Consider the following 18637-nt stretch of genomic DNA (forward strand, 5'->3'; position numbering starts at 1 on the left):
TGTGACAACAAGGTGCAGGAATATTCTAACCACATGTTAGCCTACCAGAGAACCATAAATTATATGCAAAATGGTGTCTGTGTGATTTCTGTAAATACCATTTGCAATTCAACCCTTCTGTCAGAAGCTCTTCTGTGTGTCCCCGACGAGCTGAACACAACTGTAATGAGGAACAGACCTATCCTCTAGGCCTTTGAATCTCTTGAGGAACAACTGGGGACAGCTGCAGAGGATGGAAATGAGAATGGTACAATTAAATTATTACTGCACTTACTGGTATCCCATCCTGAAAACTATCAGCAGGTTGCTACAAGGTGTCCTGCAATAGCAGCGAAGGAAGTCAGTCACAATTTTCTCACAGTACCATGGAATCATCTGCTTTTAGGTTAGATTTTCCAGCAAAATAACAGGGAATGCAGTGTACCAGCAACAACACAGCAATGCTTCATATGCATTTCTAATACTACTTTGGAGTTACAATCTAACTCCAATTAGCCCAAATTATGAGCGGCTGCTCTAGGAGACATATTTATGCCACTTTCTCCTGTGTATGGAAGGCACCAGGAGAGATTTTCCACTGCTGCCCCAAGCCAGTTAGCTGAAAAGATTCCTGCCAAGCTCTATCCTGCCATGTCTTTACTTCATGCATTTCCATCTTTTGCAACAGCCTTTTTTGAGGTTTTATTTTCATACAGCGGAAAGTTGCCAAAGGACGTATCTGATTCTACCATTTATCATCTCCTGTGGAAAAAACAGGCTTGGATCCCTAAATTCGTCTCAGATATCACAACTGAAAGTAAACACACTGCGTACAAGATGCACTGATTTATTAATAGAATAAAACTGAAATGTAGTGACATGTTTTTCCACTGTTCAAGCCATAGAGACAATCACTGTCCCATTTATAGACTCGGCGGCGTCATCCGGCAACTCATTCATAAACTCAGACCCAACACGTCCAGGTCAGGTATTCCAGGAACCATTCCCATACTTCCCTGGTACCAAGAGGTTAACTGTGAGTGCAGTCCCCACGGTTTGCAGCTGCAATCAGTCTATGGGAGATTCTCCTATGTTCTCTTTTAATTCCTGAGGCTTTCTCCACCTGGAATAGCTTTTTAAAGCTTTTCAACAGCAATAGAGCAAACCAGCCGAACTTTTGTGGGGTACTAACCTGCTCTTCAGGCAAGAAAATGCATTAAATGTTCTACAAAAATAGGCTCGTTTCCAATATACTGTGGGGGATTATTCATTACAAGATGAATTATTGGCTAATTATGGCTAATTATTGGCACTTCGAGGCAACTACACAGAGAAAATCTCTGCCATGGAACAGTTTTAAATGTAACACACTCTCTTTTGTGTTTCTACTTCTACATTCTGCAATGTCTTAAACTGTAACCCATCATTTTTGTTGAACCCTAGCAACTGTGATTTCATAGCTAATAGTGTTATCAATGTACAGCCTCATGATTCAGCATTGTCTGAAAGGAACAGGCAAAGTGATAAATACGAGGTATTACAACTGACTCTGCAGTTTGCCTCAATATGCAAATTGTCCTTAAATCAGGAAAGAGTAATCTCTACAAAGGCAATTAATGTAAGCACTTGGGTTTCACAGCATGAGAAACCGTTGGAAACTAATCCCTTATGGATACAAAGGAAGACAAACATCCTACTGCAGTTGTCACAATATGTTCTGAAGCAGACCAAGGTTTCTCCTGTAGGTATCTTTGTCCTGCACACTGCTCAGAACAGGCATCCACGGCTACCAAAAAGCTGAAAATCTTTGGACAAACCCTACTGTTCACTTCCAAGTGTCCTGTTTCAGGAAGGTACAAAAGCCCATGAAGAGCTGGGCAGTAGAACACGAATGTACACCAAAATGATGATAGATAATGAACCCCAAATGCGTCTTGTGGAAAGAAAAGACCCTTTAAAATTTGAAAAGAATAAAAGAGAAATGAAGTGCATATTACTGGCACTGCTGAAGCCCAGATACAACATACAGCCACAAGCTTGCAGAGAGTACCTCATCCATAACCACGGGCTTGTCTGCATCCAGCAGTCATGTGGCAGAACAAGCTGGGGAGCTTCCTGAGGTCACATTTACTGCCTGAGTTTGGCTGTCCACGTTGGAGAGGGATTTGGTCCTGGGGTTTTGAGACTGTTCAGAAACTGGAGGAGAAGCAGCAGCAGCATGGTTGGGCTGCTGGCTCTCCTGCCCTGCAGCACTGGGAGCAGGGTTCTCCTGGGCTGTCCTAGCCTGGCTGCATTGTCTCCCTCCTTCTGCCTCCTGCTGCTGCAGCATCTGTTCCACCTCGATCTCGAGCTCCAGATTCTCCTCGTCTGCCTCCACGTCCAGCTGCTGCATTAACTCCTGCAGCTTCCTGGCCTTGCGCAGCTCGTTCTGCTGGATGATGGTGCACAGGTGCTCTGTCAGGTGCTCCTTGATCTCTGTCTTGTGCTGCAGGTCCAGCTTGGCCGCCACGTACTCGGACTCGGCCTTGTCGTAACGCTTCCTGTAAAACCACCAGCATTTCTGGAGGGTTAATTCTCACAGCACCTCACACCCTGACACAGGGACTTTAAGAACCCCTGGAGTGCAATGTGCTCTGCAATGCATTGTGCCAGCTGCTCGTGACACGCTGCCACAAGAGGGAAGAAAATAAGAAAATAAGAGTGAATTGATCGAAACTTCTCTGGACACGGGGGCTCTCCCGTTGTGTATTCCAAGAGTTAACATGCTCAGATTGAATCACAAACACCCATTTTTACTGCCTGTTTGAAGAGATGCATCACTGGCAGCAGAAAGAAGCCATCAGAAATTACAGTGTTTTCACACTTCTAATAAACACCCACTCAGGGAACTGAAACACCACAAAGCAGTCGGGTGTTTTTCTAACCAACCACCCCCCCACAGATACAGATGCTCGATGGAGCACGATGACATTTGGATCATGTGCTTTTCTGGCCACTCATATCCATGTTCAGAAAATCAGGGGCAGGACAGACTGATACAGCACATGACATCAGCACAGATGTAGGATTTTATTGCAAGCATCCGTCCCGACACTCACCTCCTGCCAATTTGCACTTCCTCTCACGACAAATACAGCCAAAAGGGAATATTCTAAGTATTTATTGAGTTAACACACTGAGACTACCTAGCACCTTAATGGCTGGTGTCCACATTAATGATGCATCTTTCACTATAGCAGTGAACCTGTGTATTAATTCTAATTAAAAGAGAGATGCAATCTTGCTCATCAGGAAAAGGGAACACAAAAGCTTTTGCAGCCTGACTAGCCTCATAAAACTACTATTAGTAAGGTGGTTTAATAAAGAATCCAGCTCTTTAATAAAACCAGATTCCATTACCTGCTTAAACAAAACAGAAAGGCAGGAGAGGTCCTTTGCTTAGTGAAACAGTAGGACTTAGAAAAGCCTCCTCAAATATTTTTTTTATGTAATAACCACACGACTTTTACCCAGCTGTAAAGGCTATGTCTGCAGTGGGCAAAAGATGCCCACTTATGCTTCCCTCTCAAAAAAGTCAAGATTTCTCTGGGTCAGATACCTGTAATGTTATGTTGCAAACATCTGCACAGCTAAACCTTTAGGCTGAATTCCCTCCTATCAGCCACACTGATATTTACAAAAATTCTATTCCACAGCAATTGTCAAATGTTGCTAACTAGGTATGTGCTCAGGACTATTGAATATTGCACTTTTTGCCCCACTGAAATGCTTTGTGTTTTAGCCCTAAAACAGAAGGCAAATAGTAAGAAATTGCTTAAAAAGACTCCACTTAAAAGTAAATTTGGCTGATATTGCATAAAAACTACAACACTGGAAGTATCTACCTCACATTGCCAAATCCCTCCCTCAAGAAAACATCTAACACATTAATAAAAGTCATTAAGATTTTGATGAAATTTACCCACATGTCCTAATTGCATCTCCTTTTCTATTGTCATTAAAAACTGCTTTTCTAATGTCAAGAGCTGCTTGTGCTCTTTAGCCAGTGAGCATTTCAAATAAATACATTATTCCAAAACTTGAGTGAGAAGATTTCAGGAGCATTTAATGTTTTTAGAAACCAGATTAGACCTAAAATCCATTGAAATGTTTTTCCTCTTGAGGACATGCAATCAGCTATGCAAACTAGTTAGACATTTCAAATTATAATTACACCAAAGAAATCTTAATTTTTTTTAGCTACTACTGCTATTTTTTTCCAGACTAATTACCAGCTTTATTGGCCTGTGGTCATGATATGGCAGAAGTCAGAAGGAGAAATGAGCATTTAATACATTGAATGGTGAACCAAAAACCACGGGTGAACATTTCTGCTTTATGAACTGGCTGCACAAACACGCTGCTGTTTATCTACTGATGTTGTGGTTTACCCACAGCTAATGGGGTGTTCCCATTAATTTCTTGCCTTTAAGGAACTCATCACACCCAGAGTGATTAAAGGCACATTGTGGAAGGTCAAAAGCTTCCCTCTTCCTTCAGTTTTTGGTCCTAGTTGCAAAAATACTTCGGCAGGATTATGTGTTTTAAGCTTAACTGGTCCCATTGGTTCCAGCAGGACCAGAGCTGTCATGAGCCGGCAAATTTCCCTGAACAGGATTTTCATTTCAGGACTTTTCAAGAAAAAACCTCTTTACCCCTGAGAAGAAGTAAACAACCTTGAAACAATAAAGCAGGGCTTATGGACAACTGCACACTTAAAGCAGGACCTGTGTCTTGTGACAGCAGTCTCCGTTCAGAAAATCTGCTTCAGTTCCCAGATTCCAAGGGAAAAAATTAGGAAATAAAAAGCATACTTTTACTTCCAGATCTGAAAGCCCCCCAGACTGTGACCGCTTCAACTACACATTATTACAGTGACAGGACTTCATTAGTGCTGCAGCGAGAGGAAACAGCATTTTCCCCTCCCCTCAGGCAGGGCTGCTCCCTGTCCCCTCCTCCCCGGGTGTCACTCACCGGGCATAGGAGTAGTCCAGGCTGGCCTGGTCGATGCGGTTCCTCAGGATGCCGATGTCAGCAGACACCATGTCATCCAGAGCCTGCAGCTCCTTCTGGATCCTCTTCAGTTTCACCGTTTCAGCTTGAGTTCTTTTGGATCTGCAAAAGGAAGATGATTTTTTTGTTTAATCTCCTTTTCAAGCCTCTCTTCTCGATACACTGGGCCCCATTTCACTTGCAGAACAACTGACTTCTTTAGGACCTATTCAGAAGGTTTCTCATTTATGGTGTAGGGCTTTTGATCTTTTTTAGCATCCACAGGGATCTAAAATGCCTGCTATTAAAGGACTACGGCAAAATTACGTAATGACTATAATCAAAGTGCCTAAAGTGGATTGTGTTTCTTCACTGTGGAAACACACAAGAAGCTGCTGTATCTAAGTAGTTCTCAGTGTAAGGAAACAGGAAATGGCTTGGGGGGGAAGCGAGAGGGGGAAGGGTTTTTAGCCCTGCAAATATCCCCTTTCAAAGAAGCCCAGTTAGTAGGGGCCAAAAAGTCACCTAACCTAAGCTTGATTTCCATTTTGTAAAATTATTCCCAAAAGGCCCAGCCAAATCCCAATGAAGTGAATGGAAAGTTTTACATCAAACACAAAGGATTTCAATCAAGCCTTATGAAACCTTTTTCAACTAGGCCATTCATTCCTAAGTCCTGAAAACGAAATGTTACTATGGGCAACAAGCTTTGATGGATTTCACTCCCAAGCAAGCCAAGTGTCTTTCCACCACGTCACTTTGCCATCATTCATCACCACCAGCAGAATGATGCTTCTCAGGCTCTGCTTTACACCCAAGGCAGGTCCCTGAAAGCAAGACTAGGTGTGCAGGCAGTGCCAGCACCTCTCCTTCGACCAGCTGATGCAGGTGGAGGGTAACAGACATCCTGTGGTATTGCTGGGAGCCCGAGGAAGCCCTTTGAGTGACACAAGTAACTCCTCAACCGTCACCTTCTATTGTCTTGGCTGTCCTCAGGCTTTGTTTCCAGGAGGAAAACCAAACCTGGTGGCCACACCCATGTTTGATGTCCTGCAGTGACTCAGAATAAAGGTGCACGTGTTTTACCTCTGCCTGGCAAAGGAAAATGAAATTTTCAGGACTTTAGCACAGCACAGGCTATGTTCAGCTGTGCTACCCAAGGGCTCTGATGGGCAGAACATAACACAGGCTTGGGAGAGCACTGCAAGGCTGAAAACTTCACACCACTGTCCTTGACCCAGTGCTGTCAGCTGTTCCAACATCTTTCCTTACAAACTTTGCCTTCCCTGGAGTCTTAAACTATCTTGGTGCCATAAAGCCTGGTTCCCTGAGGAGCAAGAGCTAACAGCTGTGAGAATATGTGCAATTTTAGAATTTCTAGTCATCCAGTGGTGGTAAAACAGTACCTTCTTAAAGCTGATCATCTTCTCAACATTTTCACACACTAAGGAGCCAAAAGTCCAGAAAGAAATAGCATCTCCTCACAGGTTACAAATCAAATAAACTTCCCTTACATCCAGCAAAAACAAATTGGGACCAGAACACGGACAAGCAGCTGAGCACCCCAACTTCCAACATGACCTCACTAACAAATTTCAGGACTTCAGCTAATCCTCCAGTTGTGTAATAACTTTTCCATCTGTGCACAGAGCTGCAGCTTGGGAAGTGTGAAAAGCTTAGTCACAACTTCTTAGCAAGCACTTGTCATCCCAGGGAAACGTCCATCACAGCTGCTCACAGAGCACAGAGAAGAGGAGAAAGTGAAGTTTCATTCGAGATATGAAACTGGTTGCAGATGAAGAGTAAGCCCTTGCCCAGGCTCAGCCCCACCTCTCAGCAATGGCTCTGGCCAGGAGTGCCTTCTTGCGTTTATTCTTCTCTTCTATCAGCCGCTGCTCCTGCTGGAGGATTTCCCATCGGGATTTCTCCTGCCTGCTCATTGACAAGAACATCACAATGAATAGAAAGTTCATTTCTCTCCCTGCTGCCCCATTGACAAGAACATCACAATGAATAGAAAGTTCATCTCTCTCCCTGCTGCCCGTACTGTAACACAAATATTCACCCTCAGATATTCTGGAGCAAACTCTTAAAAAAGTCGAATGAAAAATAAAGAGGTTTTGGCTCTGAGGAAAGAAAAATCATCTGCAAGAAGCCATTCAGACCAATAAAACATTTCTAGATGAAATCTGCTGATCAGAAGTAAAATATGCATAACCAAATAAGCTGCATGGAGCACTTTCTCAGAAATGGGTGGAATTTTTCATTAAAAAAATGAAAATGTGCTTCCCTATCAGGTAGAAGCAGTATCAGGTTTCTTACTGGCTGCTTCAAGTTCAGCCTCTTTTTTGGAAATGTTTTTCCCCATTAAACAATTCTTTCACACGTCTGCTTTACAGTACAGCTCCCAAATAATTAAATGGATACAAATGAAAGGTTGGTATGAGGTATAATAAAAACAAGCAGCAAGGAAGAACAAGAATTCACTTTTGCCACCAGTGAAAGACTGATATCGATTCCATTTCCTGGGCTACATCTCCTAAGAGATACAACCATCCCAAAGGATGGAGGGCCAGGTCTCAGGTGAGGAGGCACAACCTGTGGCAGGATTTAGGAGAAACAAGGAACTGTTTGCTGCTTTCCACCCCACCATGTTCTTCATGCTCTCACTCAAGGAGCCCGAATTTAAAACTAGAGCTATAAAGAAACGTTTCTGCACATCTCTTCAGATTTGTCCTCATCACTCTATTCCTAAAACCTCACATACAGAAATATTTTTAGTAAGATTTAAATTCAAGCACCCAGGCTGGGAAGAATCCAGTAGATTCAGGAGGTGACTTTTGCAGCTAAATGTCATTTGCTTTCACCAGTGTGAAAAAATTCTCAGTGAAGCTCCAGCTGTTTTCACCCCAAACAGGCAGTGTCTGTGTTTTTCCCCATCACAGAAATGAGATGAGCAGGCAGTACTGCTGGTGAGCTGCACCCACAGGAGGAATCTGAGCTCTCAAAGTGCTGCTGTCCTGGTGCAGGAAGTGCAGGCAGGTGATCCCAGGAAATCACAGGCAGCACAACCACCAGCCACAGCCTCTCAAGGCCCATCTCTGAAAAACAGAACCTCCTGGAGCCTTCTGAGTTTAAAATTTGAGAGAAGCCACATGCTGCTTCTCCACACAGATGCTACCTCATGGAAAATGGAATGATTTGATCTCTCAGAGCTGCCTATCAGACACACAAAAGTTGACTTCACAACCAAAGAATGAATCGATACAGAACAACAAACTCCACCCCTTGATTTTACCAACTTACTAACAATTCCACTTTCTTTCTCTCCACTTGGCTGTTGGGCTTTGTAGGGCGGGGCTGGGCACTGTCCCTGCCATTACAAGACTCTGCCGGTGTCACTCCCTCCTGCTGCTCTTGGCTGTCCCTTTGCCTCTGATCCCCAGCTGCTGGCCCGGGCTGCTGGGGGTGACAAGGTTTGGGTTGTGGTGCAGAAAGCAGCTGCTCTGGAGTGACAGAGGCTGCTCCTCCCTGCAGCCCCAGCTTCTGGCTTTGCTGCTGGAGGGCTTTTTCCCGCTGCAATTGCTTCCGAGTCTTGGGCACAGCCTGGGGGCGAGGCTGCTGCTGCTGCTGCGGCGGCGAGGGCTCGTACAAATCTGTCGGTGGAGAAACAGGATTAAAAACAAATCTCGGTATCAAATACAGGCTCTGACAGAGCTGTTCTGGGCAAGCAAAAACCAAAATAAGGCAAACACAGGGTGTCACGGGAAGGCAATGTGGGAGAAACCTTAGGAAGCTGTGAATGTTTTGCTAGCCTAAGATTCAGGGATTTTCAATGATACCGCTATCCCTAAGTGAGGAGAGGGAGGAATAAGAGGCCTGGACTGCAGGCCTAAAAGAGAAATCGTAGGTGGGAGTGAGGTGACTCTTGGGATAATCATGACGAGGCAGATCTGGGGCTAAGGAAGGGTCCCTGCCAACCTGGTGGGCAAAGGGAGGTTACAAAGAGGAGCCTGGGAACATGAGGGGGGCGTTGGGCAGAGACCTGGGAGCAGGACAAGGGGCTGGAGAGCCCGGGATTTCTGGGATTTTTGTCGGAGAAGCTGCGTGTGGAGAGAGGGGCTGGATGAGGGCAACAGGGGGAGATGGCGCTGGATTGGAGGGACCGAGGGGCTGCCGGGGACAGCGCAGGCGTTTGATACGGGGATGGAGCGGCTGAGCTGAGGGCATGGATGGCCAGAGGTGTGCAGGGGCTGAGGGGCGGGATAGAAGGGAGAATGGAGGGGCTGAGGGGCAGGATGGAAGTGTGGATGGAGGGGCTGAGGGAAGGGATGGGGGTGTGAATGGAACGGCTGAGAGGAGGGACAGAGATGCGGGAGGGGATGAGAGTAATGGCAGAGGTGTGGATGGACAGGCTGAGGGGAAGGACGGAGGTGCGGATGGAGGGGCTAAGGGGAAGGACAGAGGTGTGGATAGACAAGCTGAGGGGAAAGACAGAGGTGCGGATGGAGGGGCTGAGGGGAAGGACAGAGGTGCAGATGGAGGGGCTGCGGAGATGAGGCGCTGAGGGGCGACAGGAGGCAGGTGCAGCTGCGGGGGCTAACGGGGTGCCGAGGCCCAGGCTCTTCCTCCGCGCCGCTCCGGGCCCCACTGTCCCCCGCTCCCCGGGCGCTCCCGGCGCGGTCCGGTCCGTACCTGGGCGCTGCCCCCGCAGCCGCCGCAGCTCCTCCTGCGAGAAGCCGGCCCAGGCCTCGGCCATGGCGCTGCCCGCTCCTCCCGCCGCGCCACCGCCGCAGGCAAACGCCGCGGTCAGCCCGCCGGGGGCCTCGCGCCGCCGCGTCACCGCCGCAGGCGAACGCCGAGGACAGCACAGCCGGGGACCTCGAGCCGCCCCGGCGCTGGGGCGGGGCGGGCAAGATGGCGGCGTGAGGCGGGGGTAGCAGGGAGGCGTGGGGAATGGCCGTGCTCCGGGGAAAGCTGCCCTGGCTGGCACATTCCCGCGAAGCTAGTGCCGTAAAGAATCACGGAGTCAATTAGCTTGGAAAAGACTTCTGAGCTCATCGAGTCCAGCCTGTGAGTGAGCAGGGCTCAGTGGATCCCGGCTAAGGAGGCTGAAGTGGAGAGGGTGTGATAATTGATATAAGATTTGTGTTAATCACAAAAACATTGGGGTTTGTATAATCCAGAATACTAAGCTCTGAAGTGAAGCATGGACACTAGATAAAGGAAATTATACGATAAAATAATTCTGTTCAAAATCACCTTGTTATGGTATGTTATTTTATGTTACAATATATTATGTTATATTATGTTATGTTTTCCAAATAAGTTGTATGAGCTACCAGCTTGCAAAATCAGACTTCCCTATAGCCCTTCCTGCCTTTGTTTGATCAATACTGCTTATCTCAAGGACCAAACTTCCAGAACTTCTCTGGTGGTTATCTACAAGGATGTTTATTCAACCACCACTGCTTATGACTACAAACAACCAAAAAATATTGATTACAACGAGAACCCACAGTATAAGAAGAGGCTGCAAACCAAGGTTGGGTGGAGCGTGGAGTGGGCGGTGACCCCTCACGTTCCCCAGCGCTGCTTGCTCTGTCTATATCAAATACAGCAATCTAAATTTTGCTGAATATCGAGACTTTTGTCTCTCATTTATAACGAGGGGAAGCCACTCCCGAAGAAAGCAAACAAACTATAAGGAAGATGACACGTATCCCCATGCAATTTATAATTTGTAATTAGGTAGTTGTAAGCAGGTGAGATCCTGCTCCAGCGTGTCTAGTAAGTTAGGATGACAACACTGTGAGGAAATCAGGGATTCCCTGAATGCTTTAGGTTGCAAAGGACTTTAAAGTTCAACCAGTTGCAAACCCCTGTGATGGGCAGGGATATCTTCCACTATCCCAGGTTGCTCCAAGCCCTGTCCAGCCTGGACTCAAGCATTTCCAGGGATGGAGCATCCACAACTTCTCTGAGCAGCCAGTGCCTCACCCCCCTCACAAGAAGGAACTTCTTCCTAATATAATATCTAGACTCAGTCTCTCCTCTTTTAGTTTAAAACTGCTCCCTCTTGTCACATCACAATCTGCCCATGTAAAAAGTTACTGTCCCTCTTTTCTCTATAAGCACTGGGAGGCTCTCAGGGAAAAATATTATTTTGCCCATAGTGGTGTTAATTTTAAGATCTGCCTTGACCATTGTGCACAAGAGTGCACACACTCACTTTCACCCTTAGGTACAAACTGAAAAGACCCTACAATTTGCAGCGTTATCCCTCAGTATCCATGAAAAGAAACATTTTCCTGCCTGTCCTCAACTCTTGTGGCTGCTGCAAGCCTGTCAGAGGCCCTATGGATGAGTTCACCTCCCACTGGGGCACAGCCCATGGGACCAAAGGCACGAGCCCCCAGCTTAGCCAGGGGCCTGGAGGCTTAAATAATATACTTAAATAATGCTCCCTAAATTAATTATGGGCTGTAAACGGGCATGTTTTCAGTGCCACATCCCTGCCCCACTCCAATCTGGGAGGGATTAGTCAAGCTCCAAAGCACTGCTGCCTCCCCGAGCAAATCCATGACTCCAGAATCTGTGTAGGATTCTGCAATTCACGCTGCTTCCAGCAGCTCCCGTGACTAACTCTTCCCATAAACACTGCTCAGGGGGGAATATTCCCTGAGCTGGCAGGCATTCCGTGTTTCTGATGGGATTTGAGTGCCTTAGGAGAACATGAGTGCCACCATTTTTCACCTGCAGCTTAGCCTTGGTGCCAAGCAGAGATGCTGATCCAGCAAAGAAGGAGAGTGTGGTTATCTCATGCAGGAAGTCCTTCCTGGGTAAGCCTGGGAAGCCTTTCCTGGCTTCTCTGGGAAATCTGACCAAGCACAGGAGACATCTGAATGAGAACCATAATCCAACCTTGACTAAAACACTCTCAAACTCTGGGGAATCCAGATGGCAGAACCAGGTGTCAGCTTGAATTTTACAATGGAACAGTGTTGGCCAGCTCTACAAGGCTTGGCTTACAACAAGGTATAGGCACCTAATTCCCTTGGAGATGACTATATAAGAATCATGAATCTAAATCTGGTGTCTAAATCATAGTAATGGGCTGTACCAAACCCAGAGATATCGACTGATTGTGCTTCACCAAGTACAAACACCAGATCTCACCTTGAACCTCAGCTGTTCTTTCTTCTTGCAAGTTTTAGCACTACAAACGAAAGTGAAGCACCATATCCACTTTATTGCTGCAGATATTCCAGGCACAAAGCTCCCACATGTTTTATAGAAAAAGTAGAAAGAGTTTGGAGTTGTTAACTCCGATGCTATGGGCAAAGCAGCAATCCCTGTTAACAGTTTCCATCAGCCCAAGGTTTAATTGCCAGCCCTTGGGCCAGCTTGCTCCAGGAACAATTACAGTGAAGTCATTTCACGGAGCATTTACCAACAGCAGGCTCAGAAAACAGAGGCTGGTCATGCTCAGAAAACAGAGGCTAGCCCTGCTCTCTGGCTGATTAAAATCCTGTGAGCAGAACATGGCACTGAACGTTTGCCATCTAGCAATGAAGTTTTTTCCAGCACAGGCAAGATGAGGAGAAAATAGCAACTTTTCCCACCTTCTGGGCTGATATCCCCAGGAAGAACACAAACCTTCCTTTTACATCTGGAGCTGGATTTGAGTCCTGTGTCTTTTTGTGCTTCAAGAGCTGCTCTCTCACGAGCAGGCTGTGAGACCTCCGTGACTGCTGCATCCGTTTTCTCTTGGCCTAATTGCCCTGGAGTCTGGTGAGTAGAAGCAGCCAGCACCAACAGATCACAAAAACATCTTTTCTTGTGCAGCTCCCAAATCAGCGTGGAAATGTCATCACGGGCTGGCAAATTGGACTGCCCAGGTCAGAGCTCAGGGTCAGACCTCAGATGACATTTCAACCCAGGACAGGAGCAATTTGTACCAGGGCATAACATCAATTTGCATCGGTTTCATATTCAAAACTTGTGGGGTTTTTAGGAGCCAAACAAGATCTTTTATCAGGGAGCTCCCTGAATTAGATGTGTATTTAAAACTTCATTATTGCACTGCTCTGAACGCTGCCACCATCACACACCAAGCAACATTTTCCCAGTAAAGGACTGAGCCCGAATGTGAGAAAGGGAAAGGCTTGCTTAGGGAGGGAGAGTTTCCTTTCTGTTTCCATTTCAGACCCTATCATGAGCTGCCAAGGACTCTGGCATGTCATTCAAGAGATCTAGGGGAAAAAAAAATCCTGAAAATAAGAGAGCCAAAGATTCCTAAATGGATTTAACCCTTTTTCTAACAAGAAAAGATCTATCAAACTGTATCCATGTCAACACTACCCCATCCTTTACCAGATCTTAACACAGGCTGGCTTAGGAAGAATCACCATGTCTGATAAGCTGTGGTACTGTATGAGCAAGGAGCAAGTCTTTTTTTGTGATAATAACTCAGGATTTAATTTGTCCTTTAAAATCACTTTTGAGATCCATGAAAATTTATGTTGCTGATTTTCTGCTGGACTGTCTCAGACTTCAAAGCCTGAGATGAAGAATTTAATTTCTTAGCAGGAGACTAAATTAAAAAGTACAGCATTATTCCTTCTCCTCAGTTTCTGTTCTTTTTACTGCCTAGTAAGTGGGATTAAGTCAGCACTGTCATTTCTGGGACCAAGGCAATCTTTTGGTTTTGTAAGAATTTCATAGAGGGAAACCAAAATCCGCTTATCTAAAGAGCTACTGAGTGAAAAAAAGTGACATAAAACTCCCTGGTTTTTAAACAAGATAAACCAAAAGGTTTTCAACATCTTTTGATTTGTGGATCTGTACACATTTTCTAGGGAAGAGGCAAACTTCCCAAGGGTACTCTGGGCTGTCAGCAGCCAAATTGGTGGGAGATGTTCCCACAGGAACCCCAGCATTGCAGGGCTGAACCTGCTCCTCTCTGCATCCCGTGCAGAGCTGGGTGTTTTTACAGGACACTTCTCATTACAGTGACGCGTTTGCTTTGAAACTGAGCCTCAAAACTTCTCAGCTTTTCAGGTCCCCACCCCGTGTTTCCACGTCTCAACTTTTGAGCTTTTACCTTAAGCTAAGTTCAGCTTTCAAATCTAAAATCTGAACTGGAAGGAAGCTCAGCGTGCAATATGAATGTTTAAAAAAATATATAAATTCCTACTGACATTTTTTGAGTCTTTCTTTCTTCCTTGTGAATATTTAAGACAAATTTTCCACGCAGACAAACATATCGTGTAATAATCGTCATCCTAAAATATTTGTGTAAAAAAAAAACCCAACAGGATTAAACCCTGGCTAATTAAAAGCACCATTAAAAAAAGCTGGTAAAATAAAATAAAATTCATTACTACCAGAAATATCCTGAAGATTATAAACTTACCATTTTGGCTGGCACAACCAGAGCTGAGCAGTAAAACAAGTGGAAATGAGCAATTATTGATATATATATATTTATAGAGTTTATGAAATATTTTGCAGCTAATTCCTTTTAAGAGATATTACAAATCATTAAAATAATTCTTTTTATAACCCCAAGTTTAATATTTCATGACAGTTCTAAAATGCATTTAATTGCATTGCCTAATGTAAAAGTCATAATTCAAATCTTTATACAGAAAAACTAGAAAGCAATTGCTTTCATTCTAACCCTTTGTGTAAAAATTATAATCTAGCTGTCAAAACAGTTGATAAAACTAAAGATTTGAAGGAGAAATTTGCTGAAGGTTTGTTATCTTTGGCATCACTTGAGTGATTAGAACCACTGTGCTAAACAAATTGAGTATTCATCAAACAAACTTATTGTTGTTACACGCTCCAGAGAATGAACTGTGCTTGTTTAGTCTGGATGGGAGAGAAGTGTGGGGGAGAGGACATGATAATGGTCTTTAAATATATAAAGCACAGCTGTAGAGATACAGGGTGATGTGTTTTCAGGGCCTGTGGAGGATAGGTGAAGAAAAAAGTGAGACTCAGGCAGGAGATGAGGAGTCAGGGCAGCAAAACGTGGAGAGAATTGACTGAAGACCACCACAGAGTCTCCACCCAGGTGTCTTTAACAACCAACACCTTCTGGGCAAGGTCAGTAAAGCCCTGGGAGAGCGAGATGCAGGTTTTGGAGATTTTGGGTGCATGAATCCCCAGAGGAGATGGGGACCCACAGACTCTCCATGGGTTCAGGCTGCTCTGCAGCTTTGGACTTTGCTTTCTGCATCCTTCATGTCTTGAGCACTGGCCAGCCTTGTTCCTGTCCCTTCCCACACCATCCCCACCTCTTCCCACTGCTGGCACAGCCCCATCACCCTCCCCCTGGGCACTCACATCAGCACCAACAGCTGGACCACTCTGGGTCCTGAAAAAGTCTGTGAAAAAGAAAAGTTTCACCTCTGAAAGAGTCTGTGTGGGAAATTCTTGTGTTTTCAGGGCAAGACAGAAGGACAGATGGCTGCCAAACCCAAAAGCCAGCACTGCTTGTAAGATTTATTTGCAGTAGAGTATTATATGATGTGAAAATCACTTTATTACCATCAAGTGCCAGTTAGCTCTGACGTGCCAGCCTGGCATGGGTTGCCCAGTTCACGTCTCTCCTTCCAGCTGCACAAGGAGGGTGTTGTCCTCTCCCCTCTCCCAGCTCTGCAATACAGCACATTGGGTTGAGACAACTCCTTTCTGCAGGTGAAACGCTGCTGACCCTCAGGGAGCGGCAGGGATGCTGCTCCCATCCTGCTGCATCCCCACAAAGAGTCCCAGAAACGCTGCTGACCCTCAGGGAACGGCAGGGATGCTGCTCCCATCCTGCTGCATCCCCACAAAGAGCCCCAGAAGTGCTGCTGTCGCTGTCTGAATCAGTTCTGGCTACTTTGGCTGAAGGGACACCACGTGTTCCGTGCCAAAGGAGGACGTGTGACAACACCTCACCTGTCTGCAAAACAAGCCCTCACTTTTCCTGTATACTCACAGCAAGACACCCTCCACGAAGCCACGTTCAGAGCACAGCCACCCCGTTCAGGGTCTCTGGGGGTATCTGCAACACGAATACAAGAACAAATACAAGGCAGAAGAACCAAGGAAGCAATTTGGAGACGGCAGGCACCTCAGGACATGCACCACTTTGCTTCCCCTCCCCATCCTGCAGACACTGAAGCTGCACCAGGCAGATGTGCAGGGTTAGGATCTCTCCATCCCCGGGGAGGCCAGGTCAGCCAGGATATCCCCAGCACTGCTCAGAGACAGCCCAGCAAACTGTGTGCAGCACCCTGAACAAACTCTGCCCATGCCTGCAGGGGCTGTGCCCCCTCAGCTCCTGCCTCCATTGCATCCTCAGCCACCCCTGCTACAATTTGGAAGTCTTTAGGATGAAACGTTGTGTCTTTCCTGCAATAAAGTTCACAAACTGTCGATGCTTTGTCTCTGTAACAAGCGCGCAAAAAAGAAGATATAAAAGCCCACGTGTTTATAGATGCTCTCAGTGAACTGCTCTTTGCCAAGGCTGAATAATCTGTGCAGAGGTTTTCAAAGGATTGCCGTGCTTGGATCTCACCAAGGCTGTAGTGGGTAATTCCTTTCCATAGCTTTGGAAAATTCTCCCCATCACTTGATTGCTGCCTTTCACAATGTTTGTGTAGAAGCTTTTTTTTTTTTTTTTTTTTCCAGCACTTTCAGCAGAACAGAGTGTTTGCTTTAGTTTTTACTTTACTTTTTGAACAATGCCATGGCTGCACACCAGCTGACACCCACAGGCTTACCAGTGCCACGAACTAATGAGGGTTTCCAAGTGTTGGTGTCACTGGCAGGGTTTGAAGCAGAGCTGTAAAGCCTGCAGACAAGCAGGCTGCTGGCCAGGGAGGCTTAGCAGCTCTCTGGTGAGGTATCCGAGATAGTTGGAGAGAGATCTGTACCACACCCTGGCTGCAAACTCTGATATCACAGAGCTCAGCCTTCAACACATCGAGAGGGGAATAAAGATTGAAACAGGAGCAACCAAAATTAGAGCCCTGACTGCTGCAGCAGGAAGGTGAAAACAAGGATGACTGGTTTCTTCTAGCGGTGGAAGGTTCTGGTTTTGGAGCTGAACTAAGAGGAAAGACTTAATATAATGAGGAAAGCTCGATTCATTTTGGGTCAACCAAAAGCATTTGGCTTGACCAGTAACAAAATCTTCTGGTTTGCTTGGAGACTATTCCATCTTTTTAAAAAGTCAATGTAAAAAAACCACAACCCTTTTCCTTTTAAATTTAGGTCTATTGAAAATGAAAATAAAAAAGAAAGCGTCAAACTAAATAATATTCAATAAAGCAAACTGCTTCATCCTGAAAACGCTGAAGTGAAACATTTCAATATTTAAGGAAGTAAAGGAAGACTTCTATTGTTTTGTCTTGTCATTGACTGACTTCAGTCCAGATTTGTGAGTTATTTTGGTTGCCTTCATTTTCCCAGGGGACTTAATTTTTTATTTTTCAATTCATTTAATACTCTCTTCTTGTTCAGTTTGAGGTACAAATGGTCAGGTTCAGCAAAGGTTCATAAGAACACGACTGAGCTGACAATTTGCACAAATATCAGGCAAACTTCAGGGGCTTTTTTCCCCCCTTTGCATTTTAGTTTTCCTTTGAAATTGTACCTGAATTTCAAGAAGCTGGGGGGGGTTCTCAAGATCCCCAAAACATGCACAGAACTGTCAAAGGCTGTATGCTCTGCTGGGTAACCTGCACACCGCAAAAATTCAGATGCCATCTTCAGTCCTGCAAAATATTAAGACAGGCATTTAAGATTTACCCGAGTGATTAAGCATGAGCAGCTTGTAATTGTTTCCAGACCCCTCTCCTAGCAGGGGAAAAGGCTCTGCAATCCCTGTCCACGTGCTCAGTGTAGCAATGTGCTCACAGACAGACAAACTGATGAAGATGAGCTGGGGAGGACAAACACATGAGCTCTGAGAACAAGCCAGCATTAACTTGGAGTCCAGCATGGAGTGCCCAGCTCAGAAAAGCAGGATTATGGAGCAGGGCATGTCTGTGTCCTGCCTGGAGCAACACCTGTGCAGCAGCAGCTAGAAACCCCTCCTAAGTACACGTGGTCACATGCAGTCTGCAATTTTTCATCTGGCTTGGGAGTGTTAAGTGAAGATCAACTGCTGAAATCAGCCTCATTTGGGGAATCTGACTTTCCAGACAAGACCTTTATCCTCCAGATTTTAGAGGAAGCCCCAAAGATGGCAGACTTTCTGTGTAAGCCACAGAACAATCCAGCAAGCATCTGCCTCACATCCCAAATCTACGGATGGATTTTTCCCACAGACTGTTTGGTCATGAAAAGAGATCTTCCCCAACTCGCTCAAGGCTTCAGGAAACCTCAGAGAAAACCTCAGGAGCCCCAGCCCAAGTTTGAAAGCAAATTCAAGGGTTTGCCCTCGCCTTTGAACACAGCAGGGCTCTACTCCAACAGGTTAGATCTCAGGGGCCACCTTGCTCCCAGGATTTAAACCAGACCACATGTGAAATGGCAACTACCTCTTGATTTTATATTTTATTTTATTTTTAAATAGGATAATTTAGGGGCTATGGCTCTTCTTAATATTATACTTACTACTATT

The 18637-nt window shown here is 45.5% G+C and overlaps 1 protein-coding gene across 1 annotated transcript; it reads right to left on the reverse strand.

Annotated features, from left to right (window-relative positions):
- Nucleotides 1–806: 806 nt before the first annotated feature.
- Nucleotides 807–9862, reverse strand: GORAB (golgin, RAB6 interacting). Its single transcript, XM_014874815.2, has 5 exons — nt 9706–9862; nt 8321–8666; nt 6841–6942; nt 4993–5133; nt 807–2519 (listed from the first exon to the last, which is right to left on the reverse strand). The coding sequence occupies exons 1-5, from the start codon at nt 9767–9769 to the stop codon at nt 2066–2068; spliced, it is 1107 nt and encodes a 368-aa protein (XP_014730301.2). The 5' UTR covers nt 9770–9862; the 3' UTR covers nt 807–2065.
- Between the last annotated feature and the right edge of the window lie 8775 nt (nt 9863–18637).

The sequence above is a fragment of the Sturnus vulgaris genome, chromosome 9 (genome assembly GCF_052056855.1).
Source record: "Sturnus vulgaris isolate bStuVul1 chromosome 9, bStuVul1.hap1, whole genome shotgun sequence".
Taxonomy (NCBI): domain Eukaryota; kingdom Metazoa; phylum Chordata; class Aves; order Passeriformes; family Sturnidae; genus Sturnus; species Sturnus vulgaris.

Excerpts from the sequence above, each read along its gene's own strand:
- GORAB (XM_014874815.2), bottom strand. The coding sequence starts at position 9,769 with ATGGCCGAGGCCTGGGCCGGCTTCTCGCAGGAGGAGCTGCGGCGGCTG. Across the intron at positions 8,667-9,705 it reads GCTGCGGGGGCAGCGCCCAG|ATTTGTACGAGCCCTCGCCG; the intron begins GTACGGACCGGA and ends CTCCACCGACAG. Across the intron at positions 6,943-8,320 it reads GAGAGAAAGAAAGTGGAATT|GCAGGAGAAATCCCGATGGG; the intron begins GTTAGTAAGTTG and ends GTCAATGAGCAG.